The 21375-nt window shown below is 43.0% G+C and overlaps 1 protein-coding gene across 2 annotated transcripts; it reads left to right on the forward strand.

The window, feature by feature from the left end:
* Positions 1–131: 131 nt before the first annotated feature.
* On the forward strand, positions 132–18508 carry mapk1 (mitogen-activated protein kinase 1). Of its 2 annotated transcripts, none has more exons than XM_012815951.3 (9): positions 132–526; positions 8881–9063; positions 9293–9482; positions 11209–11325; positions 12584–12698; positions 15338–15469; positions 16026–16135; positions 16595–16723; positions 16909–18508. In XM_012815951.3, exons 1-8 carry the CDS (start codon positions 381–383, stop codon positions 16709–16711), a joined length of 1110 nt encoding a protein of 369 aa, XP_012671405.1. In that variant the 5' UTR covers positions 132–380; the 3' UTR covers positions 16712–16723; positions 16909–18508. The 2 variants fall into 2 exon arrangements, with proteins under 2 accessions (XP_012671405.1, XP_012671404.1); XM_012815950.3 differs by having other exon boundaries at positions 16951–18508.
* The last annotated feature ends 2867 nt before the right edge of the window (positions 18509–21375 follow it).

The raw sequence follows: 21375 nt of genomic DNA on the forward strand, positions 1-21375 counted from the left end.
AGTTTTGACAAACAGCTTTTAGAAACCCAATGTATTTAACCAACACAAGCCAACTCTCGCGATATAACGGAATGTTTCTTCACTGTCCACGTGATCTCCCCCTCCCGGTTAGGTTATTTCCTGCAGCAACATTTGATGCTTGACTCCGTTGCAGTCTGAGTGGCTACACGGCATCAAGCGCAAGTGCACGTTACTCATACTGTATCGCAATATTTTAGCAACCGTTTTATGCATGCATTGCCATTTTTCTCGGCATTGGCTATATTGAGATAAGTCTGTCTTTTACATGATCTGTTTTCATCCGTAGCCGAGTCTAAATTAAGATTTTGATCTTTTATTACTGAACGTTGGGAGCTATCGAAGGCAGCTCAGATTCAACAATGGCGACAGCTGCGGTATCTGGCCCTCCAGGCGGCGGACTCAACTCCGTATCCGGGGCCGAGTTGGTCCGTGGGCAGGCATTCGATGTCGGGCCCCGCTACAGTAACTTGTCTTACATCGGAGAAGGGGCTTACGGGATGGTCTGGTAAGTTACATCTTACGTATCCTTAATATTATGTGGAACACTGTTAAGAGTTTGTTTGTTTTAGTCGAAATTGACTAGTTAAGATAACTTATTTAAGGCTACGTTAGCTAAGTTGTGCTAAATGTATAGCTACTTCGGAGATAGTAATTTATCCTCCCCAACTCTGAAACCCCTTGAAAAGTCAACCAAGGTAGCCTCGACTTAACGTTAGCTACTGTTTACTCCGTCACCCTACCCAGTGGATAGTAAAATGGCTAGATGGAGATGTTAGTACTTGTGATGTGGCCTTCCTGCCAATTCAGGGGTGGAGTGCGAATATAAGCACCAAGTTACTTGTTGATATGTGGTCGGATGGCTCCGTTATGAGTTGCTTGATGGTAAGTAAGTAAGCCAATCTGTGGAACCATGCAGAATAGTGTATATAATCAGGGTTCTTTTCAAATGACTGTTGTAGCTACTTCGGTAGGTCGTTTGGCGCTGTAAAGCTTCGTTTGATGGTTATCTGGACTAATCGTTTCCATAACATGCCAATTTGAGTTGATCTGTGAATCCTGACGGGCAGCCACTGTATCCGCAACAAGTTGTTCTTCTTAGTGAATTCTTGGTTGCAGAATGTCGAAATCTGCCTTCCTCTACCAGTGTTTGAGCCTCTGTGTCATGCACGTTGTTTGCTATCGATAACGTCGAAAACAACCAGTATTGCGGTTTTTTTATATTACGGTTTGCTACGCTTAGGTTTAATTTGAAACATCATAACATCATAACATCGACGTCCATTATCTTCATGGCTACAATACGGGTATTTGCTAATGTACACAAGCAAAAGCTACCCTGTCATCAGGTGCATCATATCAAAAGAATGCATTATGTTATTTTGAGACAATTGTTTGTAGCCTAGACATATACTCTATGGTCTAGGTCGTGAGAGATTAAGAACAGTTACTGCGAAAAATAAGACAGCCGTGTAAGTGCAACAGGATGTCAGCAAGCCCTGTTCTACACCACAGTAGCGTGGGTGCCAATGCGAAAGCTGAACAGGATGCTTTGAGATGCACGCCACTGCTCATTTCTCCCCTCTCGAGTTAAAGCTATGCACGGCGCTACTTGATTTTGATTTCAAATGTATAAATGTAGGCCTACATTTTTGTTCCAGAAACCATTTTTCACACACAAGGTCATCTAGACATATTGCACTCATACAAACAATCAAGGGCTGCGACACTGGTGTGAACCTTTATATGACAGTAGGCAAAAACCAAAAGAGTGTAATCCGGAATTATTTACCGGAAAGCGAAATATTCGAATCGAGACATCAGATGGAAAACAACAGCCAACGTTGTGATTTTGAGTGGGATAGGAAACATTGAACAATTAAGACGTGAACCAGAGCCATGGTTGTTAATGAAACGTAGGCGTACTGAATACCCCCATATTGTATACCGAATATTTAAAAGTGTCGTTTAGCCGATGGCGGGCAGCACAAAAGCTACAATTAAAGAGTTCAGATGTGAGACTCGGAGGGGGTGGTGTTAAATAGATGTGTATAGATTAGTTGAGGAATGATACTGTTGACAGCAACACAGTTGTATTTTTTTATTCATGTGAATGGTTGCCTTTGTGACCTGTTTATATCTCCTAGTAATATATCTGTATTGGTTATACAACTTTGCATCTCTTGATTTCCAAACATCCAAGGATATTTACCAAACCACCTGGCTGTTGCCAGTCTGACCCTCATTCTCCCATGCACTTGGAGCTTCCATCCTTCAGCTGACGAGCTGCAAACCCACATTTGTGTCAGTATCCTGTTAAAGAAGAAGCTGGGGGGGGGGGGGGGAATGCTCAGAGAAGTGGAACGTGTAGCACTCTGAACAATAGGTGTAGAAGTTATCAGCTCATGTCACTCCATCCGTCTTTACTTAACCTGGTTGAGTGTAAGTCCTGAGATAATCCATCAGAGGTATCAGTGACGGAGGTCTGAAGTTGCACATCTGCATAAAAAAGTAGATTAAATTAGCACAATGAGCAGTCTGCTTATGCATGTCTGCAATCCCAAGGGTGGGATTAAGAGGAAGTGAAAGTTTTTTTTTTTGATAGTTTTTCTTGTGTGGCAGTGCCGTGACTGTTGGCTAAGGGCAGAATTTTCCATGTCGCGTCTATCCCAGGAAACATGGGTTTAAAATTGCTTTACCTAGCGTACACTCTTGGCTCCCCCAGGGAAAGAAAATCCCTACATGTGCAACACTGGGCAACTGCTGCATTTTCCACAGTGGATCTGGTCTGTTTGGGTGAATTGGTAACAACCTCTTTGGTCACTGCCTCCTTTGTGACCCTGTGTGTCCAGACAGCTACAATCCACATCATTTGCCTTTCACCACAGAGCTTACGGTGATGTAACAAGCAGAGGGACACAGTACTGTGTTGCATCGAAAGCCACAAGCGTAGATAGAGAAACAAGATGTAGCCTGCCCATGGTAGCGGTTGAGTTTTGGTTTTGGGTTGGGTTTTGCATCTGAGGGTTTCTTGCTGTGTAGAATGGAAAAGTATTTAAGATTGTGTATTGTCTTTGTAAAATCCCAGAGATTTTGCCATTTATATAGAGAATGATGACACACCTTCTCCTTGCTTAATTGTCATCCTGCCCATTTGAGCACTAGTGGCACATGAAGGGTACGCCTACACCTGCCGACAGTACACTATAAGCAGTACGTACTTGGCCGACTTAGCTAACCATACCTATCAGATCCTGTTCTCAATCTCCTGCTAGTGTCCATTTTAATGTATATCTCAGATACAGGAATCCTAAATGCCTTATCCGAAGAGCAGCACTGTGGCATTGGTCTGCTTTGAGAGATCTTGGTTTGAGATCACTTGTGGCCAGGAAATCCTGAAGATCTGACATTTTCCTAAAATGCTCCTTGCAGAAAGCACTATTCTTCTAAGCATATCAGGGCACGCAAATGTTCTAAATCCCCATCAGCCCTTCAGGTAGACATTTGTCAGATTTAGGTTGCCCAAAAAGAATTTGACTAATATATAAAATAAACATTTTTAATGTAGAAACGTAAATGTATTTGAGAAAGCAATGAAACCTTTACAATCATCATAAATATTATAATGCATCCTACTAAAGTTTGCTCTTCTTCCTCTGTTATTTGCAGGGCTGAAAAAAAAAACCACTTTGTTATTGTGATTATAAAAATGTGTGTCTTAATTAAGAAACAATATAAACAAATAACACAAAAAAGTAACACACATGTTAACGCAAACAACGAAAGCAAATAGGCTTATACCCTACAGCAGGGGTGCCCACACTTTTTTGGCTTGTGATCTACTTTTAAAATGACCAACTAAAAATGATCTACCACAAATCATGTTCATAAATAGAGACTATGCATGGCTAAAAAAGGGGGGGGGGGGGGGGGGCACCACCGACACAGACACTTAAAGGAATCATGGTGATATTGGTGACATTATTTGAGATAGTTGCGGCCTAAAATTCTTGATTTCGAGGGAGCTTTTCCAAAAAGTTCAGATGAAAGTTGCTGTGTTTGTTGCGAATTTTCCTCTTTGTAATCATAATTGAGTTATTTGTTAAAAAATAACTGATTAATAAACAAACATTCATTCATCAAGAACGAAAATAAATAACCTTGCCAATATGCTAAACAAAAGATTACCAGGACTACAAAACACAGTGCACCTGTTGGCATTACAGAAGGACCATCAGTAAGACTGAATAAAATGTTATGAATGTCTCAGCCTTCACATATGAGGGAAAAAAAACAGCCTGTGTCACTGTGATCTGTCTCGTCATCTGACGTCCTGCCTGCGTTTCTGCCGTTCTCATTCTATGCGTATCAATCTGTTTTGCTATCCTTGTTTATTTATTTTATCCGTAAAGTTGTTGATGTTGTTCAATTTCATATATTAATTTAAAGTCATCCAATTTCAAGTCATCCATTCTTCAACACTCGCTGCTACCTTATCTTCAAACAGAAAGTAACGTTAAATCTCCATGGCAACAGCTCCCAAGGGTTTGGATAATAATCGGATTTATTGCTTCCTTCATTATTCACAGCTAAATAACATAAGGCTTTTTATTTTGTTTAATACACGAAAAAGCTATATCTGTTCTATAAGAAATGTAACCTTAAATGACTTCCGTTGTGATCTGGCGATTTATAGAAAAAAAAAAAAAAAAAAACTTTATTTAATTTTTTTTTTTTATTTTTTTTATTTTTTTTAAATGACACGATCTACCACCATAAGCTTTGCGATCGACTGGTCGATCGCGATCGACGCATTGGGCACCCCTGCCCTACAGGCTATACAGGCGCATTCTGTTCTTTATTCAACTAAAATTGAATTGAAAAACTTGTCATGGGACTTCAGGCTAGCAATTTTGCGAGCCCTGCATATCGCCTTTCTACACACCAGCACTTTAAAGGCAGAATTTGTTAAGATGTTAAGTTTTCCAATGTTGCTTTGCAGACTGCGTTGAATATGATTAAACACTCACAACATTAGCACATATGTTAGAGTTCTCTGTGCAGTAACTAGTCTGGATGTGGTGATGTGGTCATGTTTGTTACTTATCAGGCTCCCAATGTAGGACAGAACCTGATTCATCATCTGCTATGATTAATTTGGTCATGTCTGGGTCAGGAATCAGCACTTGAGTGTTGGACAAGCTGAGGTTTAAATCCGTTTAAGTGGGAGAGTTGTTGAACCTATCCGTTTTCTTACGCATACCTTTATAGATGGGGGATACCATGGTCAGATCATGGAGATATCAGGGTCATCTAGATGGGTTGTGCCTGCTGGTGCAAATTAGATTATCCGAGTTGTTTGGCTCCTATTCTAGTCAGTGGTCAAAGGCTAGTGGATAGCCTCGCTTCAGAGAGTACATGGCACCAGAAAGAGTGTTGTTTGGGACAACTCGCACTCCACTCGAAACAGAACGTCCTTATCAGCACAATCACTAGCTCAGGATAAGGAGAGAGCACATTGAACTCCGGGAGACAATGGCCGCCTTGTTATGTTGCGCCCATTAGCCTATGGCTTATCCTACCTTCCCTTTAACATGCCTGAAACCTGTTGACTGACTGGAGTGGGAAAGCTTTGCCATACGCAGGTATAAGCAAATGAGGAATGATGTGAAGTTTTCAGGGTTTAAACTGTCAGTGGAGGAACATTTTAGGAAATGGTAGAATTGGCCCCTTTTTCTGTGTACGGTGAAATCACAATTGTGCTAGGTGCAAATTAACTTGTCTAACAAGTCAATTTAATCCACATAATAATAATAATACAATAGAAATAAAACTGTAATTGGCCAAACAACCCAAAATGGCCTAAATTAATTCTACATTTAACTTGGTAAAAAAAAAATGCTTTACCTAATGTACTTTTAACAAGTTCCATATAGACCATGCAGATTTAACTGTACAAACCTATATTTTGCTAATATTCTGTTCTGACATAGACGCTATGACTGGATACACACGATGCAGCTTTGACTATCTGCTGCTTTGCGAGACAGATATAGCCGTGCACTGCTTTTGTTAACCAAAATATTTAGTCTGTAAACACACTACAGTTCTGTTATGCTTGTGTGTCAAACAAATTTGTGATAAATATTTTCAGACAGTTTGTCTGCTAAGGCTTTTTGCTGTCTTTTTTATTTTTTTTGTTTTTAATACACCCTATTTACTTTTTGACAATGATCTTTATCTTAGGTAAATGTTGGTTGCTTTTATGAGAGAGGTTCCCTCACAAACGCTGGCTGGCTCACTTTGAAGTGGCCTACATCAAATGGCAGACAGCAATGAAGGCTTTTAAGGCTGGTGGTGGTCACAGACAGGAAACATTTGGGAGTGGAGTCTGATTCTGACAGGGTGAAGGCCAGCAGCACACTGACGCAGTCAATGCCCCCACCCAAACCTCCATTCCTCTTCCTCCTGGTGACAAAACAGATTTCATGGCAGTTTTGGCAGATTGTCTGGACACACTTTGGTTCTCCCGGCATGAAAGCAAAGGGGAGTGTCCATACAGCTCTCGTTAAACCTGGCTACCCCGTTCAGTCCCTGACCTCCGCTCTGCTGACCCTGTCCCCAGCACCACTTCTCGCATGCCACCGGCGCTCACGCTCTGTCCAGGGTCTGCTGCCCTGCCAAACTCTGCCCCAATGGCAGTCACCAAGGCAACCTGTCCGTGGCTGACGTCAGCGCCCCCACACTCGAATCAATCTGGTTGTGATGGCGAGGAGGAGCTCTGAGGGGGGGGGGGGGGGGGGTGGTGGTGTTGTGTGTGTGTGTGTGTGTGTGTGTGTGAGAGTACTATTGCTAAAGCAGTCATTGCCATATGCTGTGTGTGTAGGTTGGTTTAGGTTGTCAAGTTACCTCATGAGTTTGATATGGAGCAGTGCTTTGTCGTGAGGAGTGTGTTTATGCGTGTTCAGAAGGTACTGTCACTACAGCAGTCAGCATTGCCACACATTTGCTTTGTTTGGGCGGGTTGAGGCTTTAACCAGTACAGTCACCTCATAAGTGGATGGCCTCTCATGGGAGTCTAATTTGGCGCAGTTGCTTTGTTTTTGTTCTCGTGGATCACGATTGAAACCACTGTCTCTAGAGTACAGGTATCGTCGCAAAGACAGGAATCGTAATATGATCATATTATTTACCAGGAAATGGCAAACTGATGCCCTGATACTATAGCAATCTGTGCCGCTCTTTCAAGCCGAGTCATCTAACTTCATTATCTGGTGTCTTTTTCTCTCTCTCTCTCTCTCTCTCTCTCTCTCTCTCTCTCTCTCTCCATCCATCCCTTTTGAAAACAAGTGAGCAGTGTGCATTTGTACCATCCTGTTGACAGAGCCTGGCACATTGCCATCCTCTCCTCTCCTCCGTTGCCCAAGTGATTGGCACTCGCTCCATGGCTTCTCTAAGCCCTCAGCGCCTCTCCCCTTGACAAAGATGTCTTAACAGTCCCCAACTTTTCATCTCTGCGCTCGTGTAGGGCAGTGAGGTTAGCAAGCTCTTTCCACCACAGTCTCATCCTCTCCTCCATGATGTGTAAGTTGTCATGGGATGGTCGAAGTAGCTTGTTTTCCCCCCCATCCCCCAGTCTTTCTCTGACTTAATGCCTTGTGTTTGCGTAAGGGCATTGCAGAGAAGGGAAAACTGTATTTCTAGCGGTACGAAAATACAAGTGTTCTTATTTTTGTTCACCTTTTTTTTCTTTCAGTGTGTTCTTGTGCTTGCGCTGCCTCAAGGGTATCAGAGATTGTCAGCGCGCTCGCTCTGTAGAAGCTCAATCATGGCAGTGCGAGCGCCTTCCTCTACTCACTTGGCCAGGTCGTCATGGCAACAGCCTGTTGCATAACCAGCCTTGCCGCAATATATGTAAAGTCTTGTAGTCCGTCTCCGTGGAAACAATCTCTCTCTCTCTCTCTCTCACACACACACACACACACACACACACACACACACACACACACATCAGTGTTTGTTTGATGTTCTCCAAGTTCACTGGACAACATCTCTCAACTGACCTTCGTCATTAATCCAGCAAAGTCCATGGAATGCTGAAAATCTCACACGGGTCCGTGCGTGCGCTTTGACAACATTATTCCCCCCCCCCCCCCAACAACTCCCTCACCTCCAAAATGCCAAATAAACAGTCTCCACTCGATTTGCACTGCCAATACTGGCGGTACCTTGGCCGGTGCGTTAGTTACATTGCTAATAACATCGCTAGCAGAACCCTTTCTGCGGTGGGATTTCATAAGCGCCTGCTCTCGGGTGGTGGTCCTCTCTCTTGGCACCTGGCCTGCGCTGGAGCTGGCAAAGCTTGACGCTGGAGCCGCAGGCTAGAGAGCGCCGTCCGCCCCCACACTCCATCAAGAGGGATGGAGATGGTGTGTGTGTGTGTGTGTGTGTGTGTGTGTGTGTGTGTGTGTGTGTGTGTGTGTGTGTGTGTGTGTGTGTGGGGAGGGGGCTGTAGAGTAGATAAGAGACTGAAGGTCAGCGGTTGGTTTGCTGTTCGTGTGACTGACACACTTTGTGCAGTATATGCTGTCAAGATCAGAGCAGCACCATGTAACTTGCTCCGTACCCTCTTGTCTTTTCTGAGATGCTCAAGTGTACCAAACTGTGCAAGCTTGTGTGTTTCCTTCTGCTTTTAGAAAAACACTGCAAGGCCTTTACTTTCTCAGTGGCTTTTGTAATGCAGTCGTCCGTCCCCCCCCCCCCCCCCCTGTTCTCAGTCCTCACCTGCTTATCTAAGGTGTGTCAAAATGGCAAACGCTAGCTAACATGCATCTCTTTCTCTCCCCCCACCACCCCACACAGCTCTGCATACTGCCGGGACAACAAGGTGCGAGTGGCCATCAAAAAGATCAGCCCCTTCGAGCACCAGACCTACTGCCAACGCACGCTCCGCGAGATCAAGATCCTGCTGCGCTTCAAACATGAGAACATCATTGGCATCAACGACATCATCCGAGCACCCACCATCGACACGATGAAAGATGTGTATCCTTTTGACGATGATTGATTAAATCGATCGATTAAGTCGATCATTCCCAAGGGGGCACCGCTTCCACACACAGCGCCACACACACTCTCATTAGCATGCTTTTCATAGGTATCTCGATAGATAGCACATTACATTATTTATACATTTATGTATAATCTGTATTAAAAATAGTATAAAGTATGAATTATTTAGGAGTGATGACCTCCTTGATGATGGATTCCCCAGCTACATCGTACAAGATCTGATGGAGACGGACCTGTACAAGCTGCTGAAGACCCAACACTTGAGCAACGACCACATTTGCTACTTCCTGTACCAGATCCTCCGAGGGCTCAAGTACATCCACTCCGCCAACGTGCTCCACCGCGACCTTAAGCCCTCTAACCTTCTCCTCAACACTACCTGCGATCTGAAGGTACGCTGTTATGGGGGAACACAAAGGGGATCTTGACTAGAAGAGGATGGCCAGTTGGAGATGATGGCGGAGCTGATGTGTGTCTTCATCTGTTGGTGGTCTGTGGCTGTCTGTCGTACAGTTTCTAGCTTTAGAACATCTTGTTGAACCACTCGACCAGTCACTGGTGTCAGTGGTTCTCAACCTTTTTCGACAAATTGACTATTTTGGCATTTGACTGACATGCTCCGTGACCAGCAGCATGGTTGCAGTAGAGCAGAGCACTAAACTATTGGACTGAGCAGAGCAGAATGGCTTCAAGGTTGCATACAGCTCTAAGCCATCTCTGGCAGCACATGGGCGAAGGGGACAGGCATGCGTTTTAAGACCTTGGAAGGAAGTAGCTTTTTGCTTTGTGTGTGCAGCGTTTTTCAGCGTTGTGTTGGAATGGCTCAACTTGTGGCACTGCTAGATGGCAAAATCTCGACATGGCTTCCCAGCGAACACTCGTTCGGAAGAAGTGTGGTCCTTCTTTCTATCAAAGGTGCAGATGCAATAGTTATTGAGAATATTTATAAGAAGAAGAAGAATAAATTATAAGAATTCCATTATATAAATTGTGCTGAATATGGTTCTGGTTGAGTGAGTGAGCTTTAAACCCACTGAGATGTGGATTGCATAAATGGGCATTAAAATCTAACTTTAGCATTAAGCCCCTGACCTTGGGGATCCTGGCTCCACCATTTGAGCTTCAAGAGCGCTGCTCTTACACAATCTGTTTACAATCAATGTATTTTATAACCTGGACTGAAGAAGTGGGGCCATTTCAGCAAAGTAACTGGCTGCTTGAACGAAGTTCTCCAAACCTGCTTTTTAATCACAAAATGCATGGATGGGTGGGTTGATCGATGCTTCTTCTCAACGAAAAATAAGAGTTGGGATAGTCTTTTCTAAGTGGCTGCCATGATGAGAGCTGGTTAAATGCTCTAAATGTATAGGAAAGGTGCTTCAATGCTTCCCTTCGTATCTCCTACGAGCATAGGGTACATTGGAGCATTCTTTACAAAAGGAAAGGAGATAATACCGCCCCACAATTCCTTGCCGCCGCAACAATAAGATCAGACTCCCATAATCTGTTGTTATCCAGAGCTATACGTTCCCTTGCAATTGCTGGCTTTGGTCTTTATTATAAATCTCTATAACAAAGGAGAGTGCTGGTTAGCGCAGATGAGTGCAAATGTTACGTAGGCTAAGCACTGTGCTGTCACACACAGCAGTGATTGTGATGGCATATATGTGTGTGTGTTTGTATCATCTGAGAACTGCCACTTCACCATCTGATTTAATCCTCCGCATTTTTCAGGGGAGATTTTGTGCGGTTAGAATTGCAGCACTGTTTTTGAATTGCATTCGCAAAAGTAAACGGAAGCCACTGAAGGACAGTGCGGGAGACGAACGCATCATATGCGTTTTTGAGGTTTGACCCTTACTCCTGTTACCTTTTAAGGTAACACCACTACCATGTGATGGTTGGTTGGTGGCTAAATTCAAACACAGATTATGATGGGGTCATACCAAAACCAAAAGCATTATTTAGGCTTGCATCTTGTGATGTCATCGCATTTGTCATATCACTGACTTGAAATGTATGACGATGGCTAGAAGAAGCCTTTATTATAGTATTTATGGTTCTGTGGCCCCTGTTGCTGATTGGTTGTTGATTGGCAGCTGCTCTGTGTGTTTTTAGATCTGTGACTTTGGATTGGCCCGCGTGGCAGACCCGGACCACGACCACACCGGCTTTCTGACGGAGTACGTGGCCACACGCTGGTATCGGGCACCCGAGATCATGCTCAACTCAAAGGTGAGCACCATGCATCAGCGCACACACTCCCTCATGACTGCTCAGACAGGCCCGCTCACATGCAGACACTTGCAGGAGTCTGCATGAATGCACGCACACGCACACGCACACACACACACACACACACACACACACACACACACACTCTCTCTTCTACTCTGACACACTTCCATCGTGACGCTCAAACATGCGTTGGCGGTGGCCAACCCACTCGTCTGGTTGGGCGGAGTGCTCTGTGCCGACACGCTCCCCTTGTGAAAAGCAGCTGATAGATTGTGAGGGATGGCGGCGGCCCCCTAGGGAACCAGATCAATGCCAAACTGATTTTGCCTAACGGTGGGTGTCCACAGCACAAATTACCTCACAGCATTCGTGTAGCATATAAACAACAAACCGAGTCGATTAGACATATAAAAAGTCGTGTAGATAACCTTTATTCACATAAAATATTTCCCAGTAACAATCCCGAGACTCCGCCATCTTGTTTCGATATTTTTGATTACTCCCGCCCCTATGAGCTACGTTGGCCTCCAAATCACACACACGCCGAACTGATTGGCTCTCAGCATGCAGCAAATCGCTCTCATTTGCATAAAGTTAAAGAATGCCCAACTTTCTGCAGGCAGCAAAGACGATTTTTTCCTCAGTATGCAGCAAATCGCATCCATTCTATCCCAATGAGAGCAGCACGATAACGCGTGCCGTGGACACCCACCGTAAGGCGGCACACAGAGTAATTACAGCGCTTTTATTTACAGCCTTGAGTTATGAAAACAAAAGCAACACTAAAACACCCTGGCTTTCAGCTAATCAGTGTGGATGACACACACACACACACACACACACACACACTGTTAGGCTGGGATCCACTCTACCTAGGTTTGGGCCTCAAAAAACCCTTCAGTCTCTAAAAAAAGGTCCCAAAAGTGGGTTGAAATGGCAAGGGATCATTGTGGAGTTGCTGCTGGTGCACTGGAGCATCCTTGTAATCTGGTCAGCACTTTGCCTCAGAAAATGAGTGTTGACTCATCGTGGACTGTTTGGTGTCCCACTTTCCTCTGACATCTTTTTTGGTATGCTTGCTCTTTCACTCCTTCACTAACACACAAATATGCGCAAACACACACACACACATGCACACACACATACGCATTCACACACACGATGAGCCTGTATATAGAAAGGGTTCAGAGCACTGCCAATTCTTTTTTTTATTTATTTTATTTGTGACTCATTCTTACTCTCTTGTTTTTCGCAGGGCTACACTAAATCCATTGACATCTGGTCCGTGGGTTGCATCCTGGCTGAGATGTTGTCCAACCGGCCCATTTTCCCTGGGAAGCACTACCTGGATCAGCTCAACCACATCCTAGGTAGAAATCCTTTCCATTCTCTTTGTGGCATTATTTCTCCTGTCCTATGCACACACAAAAAAAGCATCGCTAAACATGGCGCCCAGGTCGCTGGTCCACTCAAGATGAACGATGGAGGCAAGCGCTAACGTCCGTTTACCAAAGGAGAAAAGACAAATAATCGGTCGACCCTGTTTATCTGCCAAGGAGATTGCATCGTGCTCTTCCGACAGCGCCAGTGAAAGCGATCGGATGCAGATTTGTTGTGCCCTAACAGCTGACTTCCCGTGTGTGTGTTTGTGACGCTACTCGAATGCCGTTCGACACGGAGCTCATAAATCTGCATGAAACAGCAGCTGTAGTCAGGCAACAGGAAAAGAAAAGGCACACAGATTTGTCAAATGCAGATTTGAAAAGGATCTATTTTTGCCCTGCCTTCAGAGCTTCAAAAGAGGTTTTATTTTTGAACATTCTTGGAGGTTGTGGTATTGATATGTCATTTTACAAAATGTTAAACCTCTTCTCTGACTCCGTTTGAGAGAGGACTTTCTTTTGTGATTGAGACGCACAGTGCTTATAGAAATTATTCCCATTCACTGTGTGTCTTATCTTATGTGCAATTTTAAAACCATAAAAGTAGTAGATGTAAACTTGTTGTGCAGTACTACAAAAGTCTAATGAATATATCTTATCTTATTTATTTATATATATATACATATGTATTCCTCTTAAAGCTCTCTCAAGGTTAGCACTAGGGCTGAACGATTAATTGCATTTGCGATTTAATCGCGATATGATAGAACGCGATTTTCTAACCGCAACGTTAGCGATTAAAAAAACGTGGTCTAAAAAAAAAAAAAAAAAAATGTTTTAATTTTTTTAAGATGGTACATTTTGCACAGTGTTTAAAAAGTGCATGCCTAGTGTTTATACTTAAAATTACATTTTTTAAATTACTTAAATGCACAGTGGCAACGCCACCTATTTGTTGTTCTTGTTTCTGTAATGAGCAGTTAAATAAAAATGTAAAATGTGGGAAAGAATATTTTACACTAAATGTATCTAATATTGTGTTGGTCATATTTAAATCATTCATTTTGTTTTGTTGGGAAAAAAGAGGATACAAAAAAAAAATCGCATATTAAATCGCAATCGCAATATTTTGGTAAAAAATCGCAATTAGATTATTTTCCCAAATCGTTCAGCCCTAGTTAGCACTGGCACTTTTTGAACACACCTATGCATTTGATTAGCTAAACAAATCAGAATGCACGTGCGATACGGTGGGTGTGGTATAGATTTGTTGCTCTTTCTAAAACCATAATCTTTCCACAGGTTTACGCAATTTCTATTGTATGGCGAAATAATTGAAAAAAAGAAAATTGGTTGTCTAACAAGCAAGCTTCTGTGTGATGTATGGTTTCCTAATTGACCACGGTTTTCAGCTACTGCAAATGTATGAGTAATTCATACCAAACAACGGTTATTTAATCTTATTTCTCATGTTATGTGGAGTACAGTCATTTGAAACAGTGTTTTATGACTACAGCTACCCTGTACAGATCTTCAGGCATTTCTAGTAGTATTTTGAGTAACCGCTTAAAATAATTCCAATCGTAGTATGTACATTATATGACCTGATTAGAGAGATATGAGCCCCAAGGTCCAGCAATTCCCATCATTCAGCTCCTAATTACAAGTGACTCTTCATTCCCTGGGGCAACTGAGCTGTTTCACATCAATTCAATCAGACGACCATCACAGATGTGGATGAAATGAGGATCGTGTCATTTATTATGTCGTTTCTCAGCACATTTCAGATATCAATCTGGCACTGAAACAACTTTCTCTTGGCACTTTATTTCTGATGTCTCGGCTATTTCCTCGCATTGTTACCTAGCTTTCAACTTGCTTTGGATAAAAGCGTCGGCTAAATGACTAAATATGAATGTAATTTAAAGGGAAACAGTTGCCTACAGTTTGATGCAATACTGATAATTGCAACTCTGAAATGAATGCTTTTTTTTCTCCTCTACCCTTGCTGTCAAGGATTTAAAGAAGGATCTCGTAAAGAATGCCAAGATGCATGTGCCATATGCTATGACGTTTTGAACTGTAACTACTGCTGTGAACAGGATTGGTTCCTCTCTCTCGCTCTCTCTCTCTCTCTCTCTCCTGGGGTGGGGGTCCTCCTGGTCCTTGCTGTGTTTGCTCTCCCTGGGCCGTTCCAGCCGTCGTGCTGAGCAGCAGATGTTTCCTTAATGATAAACCACGTCATTTCCTTATTTAGATCCCTTCTTTATCATTACCCCATAGGAGCCGACCATCGCCACACTCCCATCTCGCCCTCTCGGCCACGTTATCGCAAGGAAACGCACTGTTTGCGTTGCACTTGAAAGCCTCACAGGCGTGTGTGTGTTAATGGCTGGTTTCAGGGCTAATCATAGACTGCCAAAGGCCTGTGTGTTAGCTTGGCAAAGTCCCCGTTTAGCATGAGCCTTCAAGTCCCTGATTAGCATGAGCCTTCAAGTGGTTTTCCCCTCCCCCCCTCTTTTAGAAGTAAAGACGGTGAAGTAGCTGTGCAGAGGTGAGGTTGTTAAAGCAGGTGATGGGAAGGTGAGGCACGTGTCGTTTACCTGTGTCTGTCTTGCCACCCCCAGGAATCTTGGGCTCTCCAACCCAGGAGGACCTCAACTGCATCATCAACATCAAGGCCAGGAACTACCTGCTGTCCCTCCCCCTGCGCTGCAAGGTGCCCTGGAACCGCCTCTTCCCCAATGCCGACCCCAAAGGTCAGAGTTCATCTTAGTCACTTCCTGTTTGCCCTCATCAACACTGATCTGACGGTTGACACATCTCATTTTTCTTTTTTATTAGAAGTGCTCAGTTGAGAGGGACCTTAGGCTGCTAGCATTTTATTGAATATAAAAATTCATACATTTAAGAGGACCTCTTAAATCATTTTATTTTGGGGGTCTACTAGAATGTTCCAAAAACACATTATTCTTCTCGTACTGAACATCTCCTCTCTGAGAATATTCATCTGTCTGAAATGCTTTGTTGGAGCTCCTGTCTTATCCCGCGGGCGATAACATCGCCATTGGGGCAATAAGGATTGTGATCCAAGATTGCGTCATCATTTAACGGAGGAAAAGGCTGGAACTCTAACAAGGCGTATCGGGTTGCTATATGATACACTAAAGGAAAGGGGAAAAAACGGGAAAGCATAATAGGTCCTCTTTAAGACAAGGAGCAGCTGATGGTATAGTACAGCGCACCCAGTGCAGAACTGTGCTAAAAGATAGAGAGCGAGAGGTTCATTAAAAAACTAAATTGTTTAACTTGCAGCCCTGGACCTGTTGGATAAGATGCTGACCTTCAACCCCCACAAGCGGATTGAGGTGGAGGAGGCTCTGGCACACCCTTACCTGGAGCAGTATTACGACCCTACAGATGAGGTGAGCAGCAGACACGTAGTCCGCCATTCCAGTCAGTTAGACTGGGCAGCATGGAGTCTAGGCAAGTCAACAGATTGAATTCCTTGTTCTTTATGTACTTTACTACAGCTACAATAGCTGTGGATGGTTGAATAGAAGGTTGAATGTATTGGCTTACGTAACTGTGATGGGTTGTTCATAAGCAGGGGCTTTAGTGTTCATGAAGGTTGTTTTGCAGGTCAAGGTGTTGGAGAATGCCTCTGATGCCTAGCGCATACCATAGCCCCGTGTATGTGCCTCTCAGTTCTCAGTGACACATGAAATGTGTGCAGTGAACCGACCACTGGAATGTCTGCTGTAGCAAACCCACTGAAGGAAAACGTTTTAGACATAATGTGCAGACCCCAACTGACATGGCTGTTTATCAAATGCTCTGATTCTTGAACTGTTGTCTGTCTCTCTGGTGGGGTTCACCTGTAGCCTGTAGCCGAAGCGCCCTTTAAGTTTGAGATGGAGCTGGATGACTTACCCAAAGAGACACTGAAGGACCTGATCTTCAAGGAGACGGCTCGTTTCCAGCCCGGTTTCAGGCCCTAGAGTCCCCCACAGGTAACCCACAACACACCCAGTGCAACATAAGCAATTCAGTGTACAAAATCAACAATTTTCAAGTACTTTCCTATCATTTCAACAACTAACTTTTTAACCTAACTATGCCTATGATTAAGGTGTTGCTTCTAAATATGGATTTATTTTTTAAAAATGTAAATAAAATAATTGTTGGTTTGTTAAAGAGATGGTGAGGAACTGACGAGGGTGTCCTTCCCTTGTTGCAGATCTGGTGAGCCTGACCGGCTGTGGCTGCTTTCTGCCAGCATCTTCTCCACTGTGTGCTGTTGATTTTGATTTTGTTTTTGTTTGATTTCTTTTCGTTTTAAACGTCTGTGGCAAAGCCTGTCCTCACACTCCTGTCTGTCCATGTCTCAGGAACAGCGTCAGAAATATCCCATTGCTCCCCTTCCTCACTCTAGCTTCTTCTTTTTTTTCTTTCTTCTTCTTTTCTTTCCTTTCTCTTTCCTCTAAGAACCTCTCTGCTTTCTTTGTAGTCTAACTTTTCCTCCCCCGCCCCCCCCTTTATTTTTTTTCGTCTGTCGCATACTTTCCACTCTCGTGTCGGGAGCGGGTGCCCTGGTGGTGGACTGGAAGTGTAGGGACACGACGTGTGACTGAAGCCAAGCTGACCAGCGTTGTGTATCGGTGGGAATTTGGACTAGTATACGAATCCTGTAGAGCCAGGCTCTTCTGTCCTGCATTTCAGTTAAAAAGAAAAGGTACTGTATTGTGATTGTGAAACAGTTTTGCTCTCGTCAATAATTTTTTATTTTAATTTTTTTTTAATAGAGCTACTGTTCTGATAACGTTTCATTTTACAGAAGTTTTCCTAAAGCCGTTTTTTTTCCCTTTCTCTGTTTCTCTCTACCGAGGCCAAACTTATGATCAGGGAGAGATTAGAGCTCAGAGATCTTATCACATGTGATGTATGCAGTGGTCTGATGCTCATTTACAGGGTGCATGTAACATGCGCTCTATGCACTTTTCTGGGGGCGGGGGGGACACAAACAATCTGGAGTTTTGTCAAGGCTCCATTCCTGGGCTGGTTAAGTGCCTAGGCCCAAACCAACCCACCCCAAACCACCCCACCCCATCACCTTCTGCACATACTCTTTGAAGCGAAGTTTGGTACAGACGAGTAACGCGGTCACGGAAGCATCATGCCATAAGAGTGCTGGGACTATAAGGTGGCACTGCCATATTTTTCTGACCACATCCGCCTCGCCGGAGGCCGTCTGTGAAGCAGGCCGTGGCTCAGGCAGGGCGGCATCGTGCTTGGTGAACCTCAGGCACAGGTCCTCAACATCTTCACACAGGCACAGGCCCTCAGCAGGGGTACAATACAATAGGGCTACAGCCAACAGCTTTCTGTGGCGAAGCTTCGGGTTTGCGTAGTCAAAACATATCCACATTCAACATGCTGAGGGGAATAGCTGTAGTTGTGCTACAACATAACGAGGGAACGCTTTTGTTACTTTTAAAAAAAGTACGGTGCCTCCTTTCCTCCTAGCCTTGCGTCTCTCTTTCTCTTTCTCTCTCTCTCCTCTCTCTCTGCTCTCTCAAGCTCATTCCCTTCGCCTTGTTACAAACAAGACTGTGCCCTTGCATGACTGTTAAAAGCTTTCTATACAAAGACTATGTAAGTGCCACATGACTTGGAGTTCCACCTGGGAACCTCCAGGCTTTTGTTATTCTATCTTTCGTGGTCTCACAGGTCCCATTTAGAAAAGTGTAGAAACTTTTTTTTTTTTTTTTTTTTCCTTTTCCTCAAAGGCGTTTTTTGCGTACGAATTGAGCCTGTTAACAGAAGACATAGGTCATATTCGATGCAGAAAATGAACAAAGAAAGTTTGCTGAGAGCAAGTAAACCCCTGTGTAAACGCCCTGATAGTGTGAGGATTCTTCACAGGAGAAAAATTGTCAACGAAGGCCTTGACTGAAGATCAACATATAATAATGCATGGGATGACACAGGTGGATTTATGTATATAGCTATATCATGTAACAAGGCACTGAGGTAGGGGACAAGAAAAAACTCAAAACATGAACACAGAAACTTGACCTAAAAGCTGATGCATCTAGAACATTTCAGCCAAGTCCTGCCTGACCTCACCGGCATGGTTAAGTAAAGAACTCTCCTATGGTTGCTATCGGCTGCTTTTTTACATTACGGCTCGTGTGTGGCTTCACTCTTGATGTCTCACTGGCGTAAACCTGCCAGTAATCATGTGTTCAGTGGGTGGGTGGCTTAACCCTAACGGTAATCACATGTTCAGTGGGACGTCCTCACCTGTGTTAATATCTAGTCTCATGTTCCTCAGTACCTGGTGGCAGGCAGTGGAAGTGCCAACCTCTGCCCGGGGCACTTTGTGTTTTTTTTTTCTTTTTTTCTGAAACACTGCAAAATCCTGTAAGATAGCTTCTGCTGACATCTATGTGCAACCTGTCTCTTTTTTGTGCCTTTTATTCGTCATGAATAACAAGATTTATTGTGCAGCTCTTTGTTCATGGTATGTATTTTTTGTTTTGTTTGTTTTTTGAGGATTAGTTGTGATTTTTTTTTTGTTTTCTTTTTCAAGTATATTCTTTAAAGGTATATATTTAAAGTATAAAAAAACAACAAACAAAAATAATAACTCTTAATCCTCATGACTATTTTCATTTTAAATCCTATTGCCAGCGAATTGTGATTGTGATTCTGTTTCAAAAAAGTGAAGATTTTTACTTCTGCCCCCCCTCCCCCCCTTTCTAGACCTGCTTTCTTGGTTTGGATGTTTTGTGCACACTTTTTTTTACTGTCAAATGAATGTCATGTTTCTATTGAATATTAATCCTGTTCAAAGGTTGTTTCCGTATATTAAATTACTCTTCTGTAAGTATGTTCAGATCAGTAGATCTTTTATTGTAAGTGTTTACTTACAGGCTGAGTCCCTTTTGAATTTGTCTGGATGTGCATTTGGGTTTTTGTGTAAGCACTGGGGTCGGGTGGGGTGGGGGGGTGGTTTTAAAAGATTAAAACATAATAGATTAACTAAAGTGCTATATCACATGAAGGAATTACCTTACAGAAGATTCCTCTTTGCTTCTGATGAAGATTTGCCATATTGAATTACAGATATTGATTTATTTTGCAACTTTGTCAAATCATGTAACCTAGTAACGGCAGAATAAAAAAATAAACACTATCCTGTACTTGTCTGTGGTCTCTCAGCTGAAGGCAGATGCTCCTGGTCTCGGATGCTCAGTGGACTAAGTGTATAAACGCACAAGCTTCCAAAGCACTCGGTTGGCAAGGCAACAACGGAGCTCTTGTCTTCAGGCTGCCGGTTGACTGAATAGGGGTAGTGGGAACGATAAGGCGAGAAGGACGATGAGGTTCAAAGAAGGGGAAAATGGCGCTTAAAACCAATTTGTCTGTGTGGCTGCTATGGACATGTTACCATGGAAGCATGTGGTCCTTGACAACTGATGGCAACATCCTGTAAAGACCTCGGCGTAGAGGGGTGGGCATTGGTGTATGTTCAAGCCCATTGTTTTGCTTGTCACATTCATGGGTTACCAAATGTCTGATCAGGTGTAAAACTGAGATGGCAAAAAAGGCTTAGAGGCCATACCAAACAAAGCAATACTTGTGTGTGTCAACAGTCACCCACAAGGTGAAGAGTATAGTTCTAGAGGTGGGATTTTGCCTCTTTTAGACCTGTAAACATGTTATTCAAAAGGTTTTAAAATATTTTTTTGCATTCTGTTCAACTTGTTTCTTTTTTCAGTTGATTTTATTACCTTTTTTTTTTTTTTAACCCTACTACAAGTGTGTATCATTTATATTGCATTGGTACATCAAGAATCTTTAAATTGAGATCACAAACTGCTTATGGCACCTGTCCAACTGTGTTCTGTCTCTTAAAGTGTTTTTAAATGTAGACAAATGATTATAAGCAACATAGACTTGAACTTTGCATACACTTAATATATGACACTTTGAGATTTATTTTTTGAAAATACACCTTTTGTCTCTTACCTATGGCTCCATTGTAGTATAGCCTACCATTCCTATGGATATCAGAATATACATTTGGCCTAATTGTCCAGAGGGCACATTTTTTGGATTCGATTGAAAATATGAAATGAAGTTTGTTAAATAAGCCCTATGTTATGGTGTTCAATAATGGGATCCCCGTATGTTAATATGTAAATGGTTTCAAAAGCAAATAGGCCTACTAACAGGTCTGAGAAGAATCAAGTCCACGTTAAATCTGACAAGGCCTCAACAATGAAGCACCAGATGGGATTTATTAAGCGAGGAAAGTCTGGAGCAGGGTGGTTCTGGTAGTTACCCCGATCTCTGACCAGACATTTGAATCACTGTATTGGGGGGACCCATACACCAGCATCTGTAGGGAAACTCATTTCAGTTTACTAAAATGTATAAATTAACTTGATACGTTCAATTTTTGGTAGCTTACGTTTGGTACAAATCTCACTTCACATGTTTTCATTTTTATTTAAAACATCTAGTTTATCAGCAAAGAATGCAACTGCACATATTACAGTGAGGGAGTTTATGATCTATAAACGCTTAGCACTAGTTCACTTGTTGACAGTGGTTGATTTGTTAAATGAAATGAAAAAGTCAAGGGGGTTGGCCT

Source organism: Clupea harengus, chromosome 7 (genome assembly GCF_900700415.2).
Source record: "Clupea harengus chromosome 7, Ch_v2.0.2, whole genome shotgun sequence".
In the NCBI taxonomy this organism is placed as follows: Eukaryota; Metazoa; Chordata; class Actinopteri; order Clupeiformes; family Clupeidae; genus Clupea; species Clupea harengus.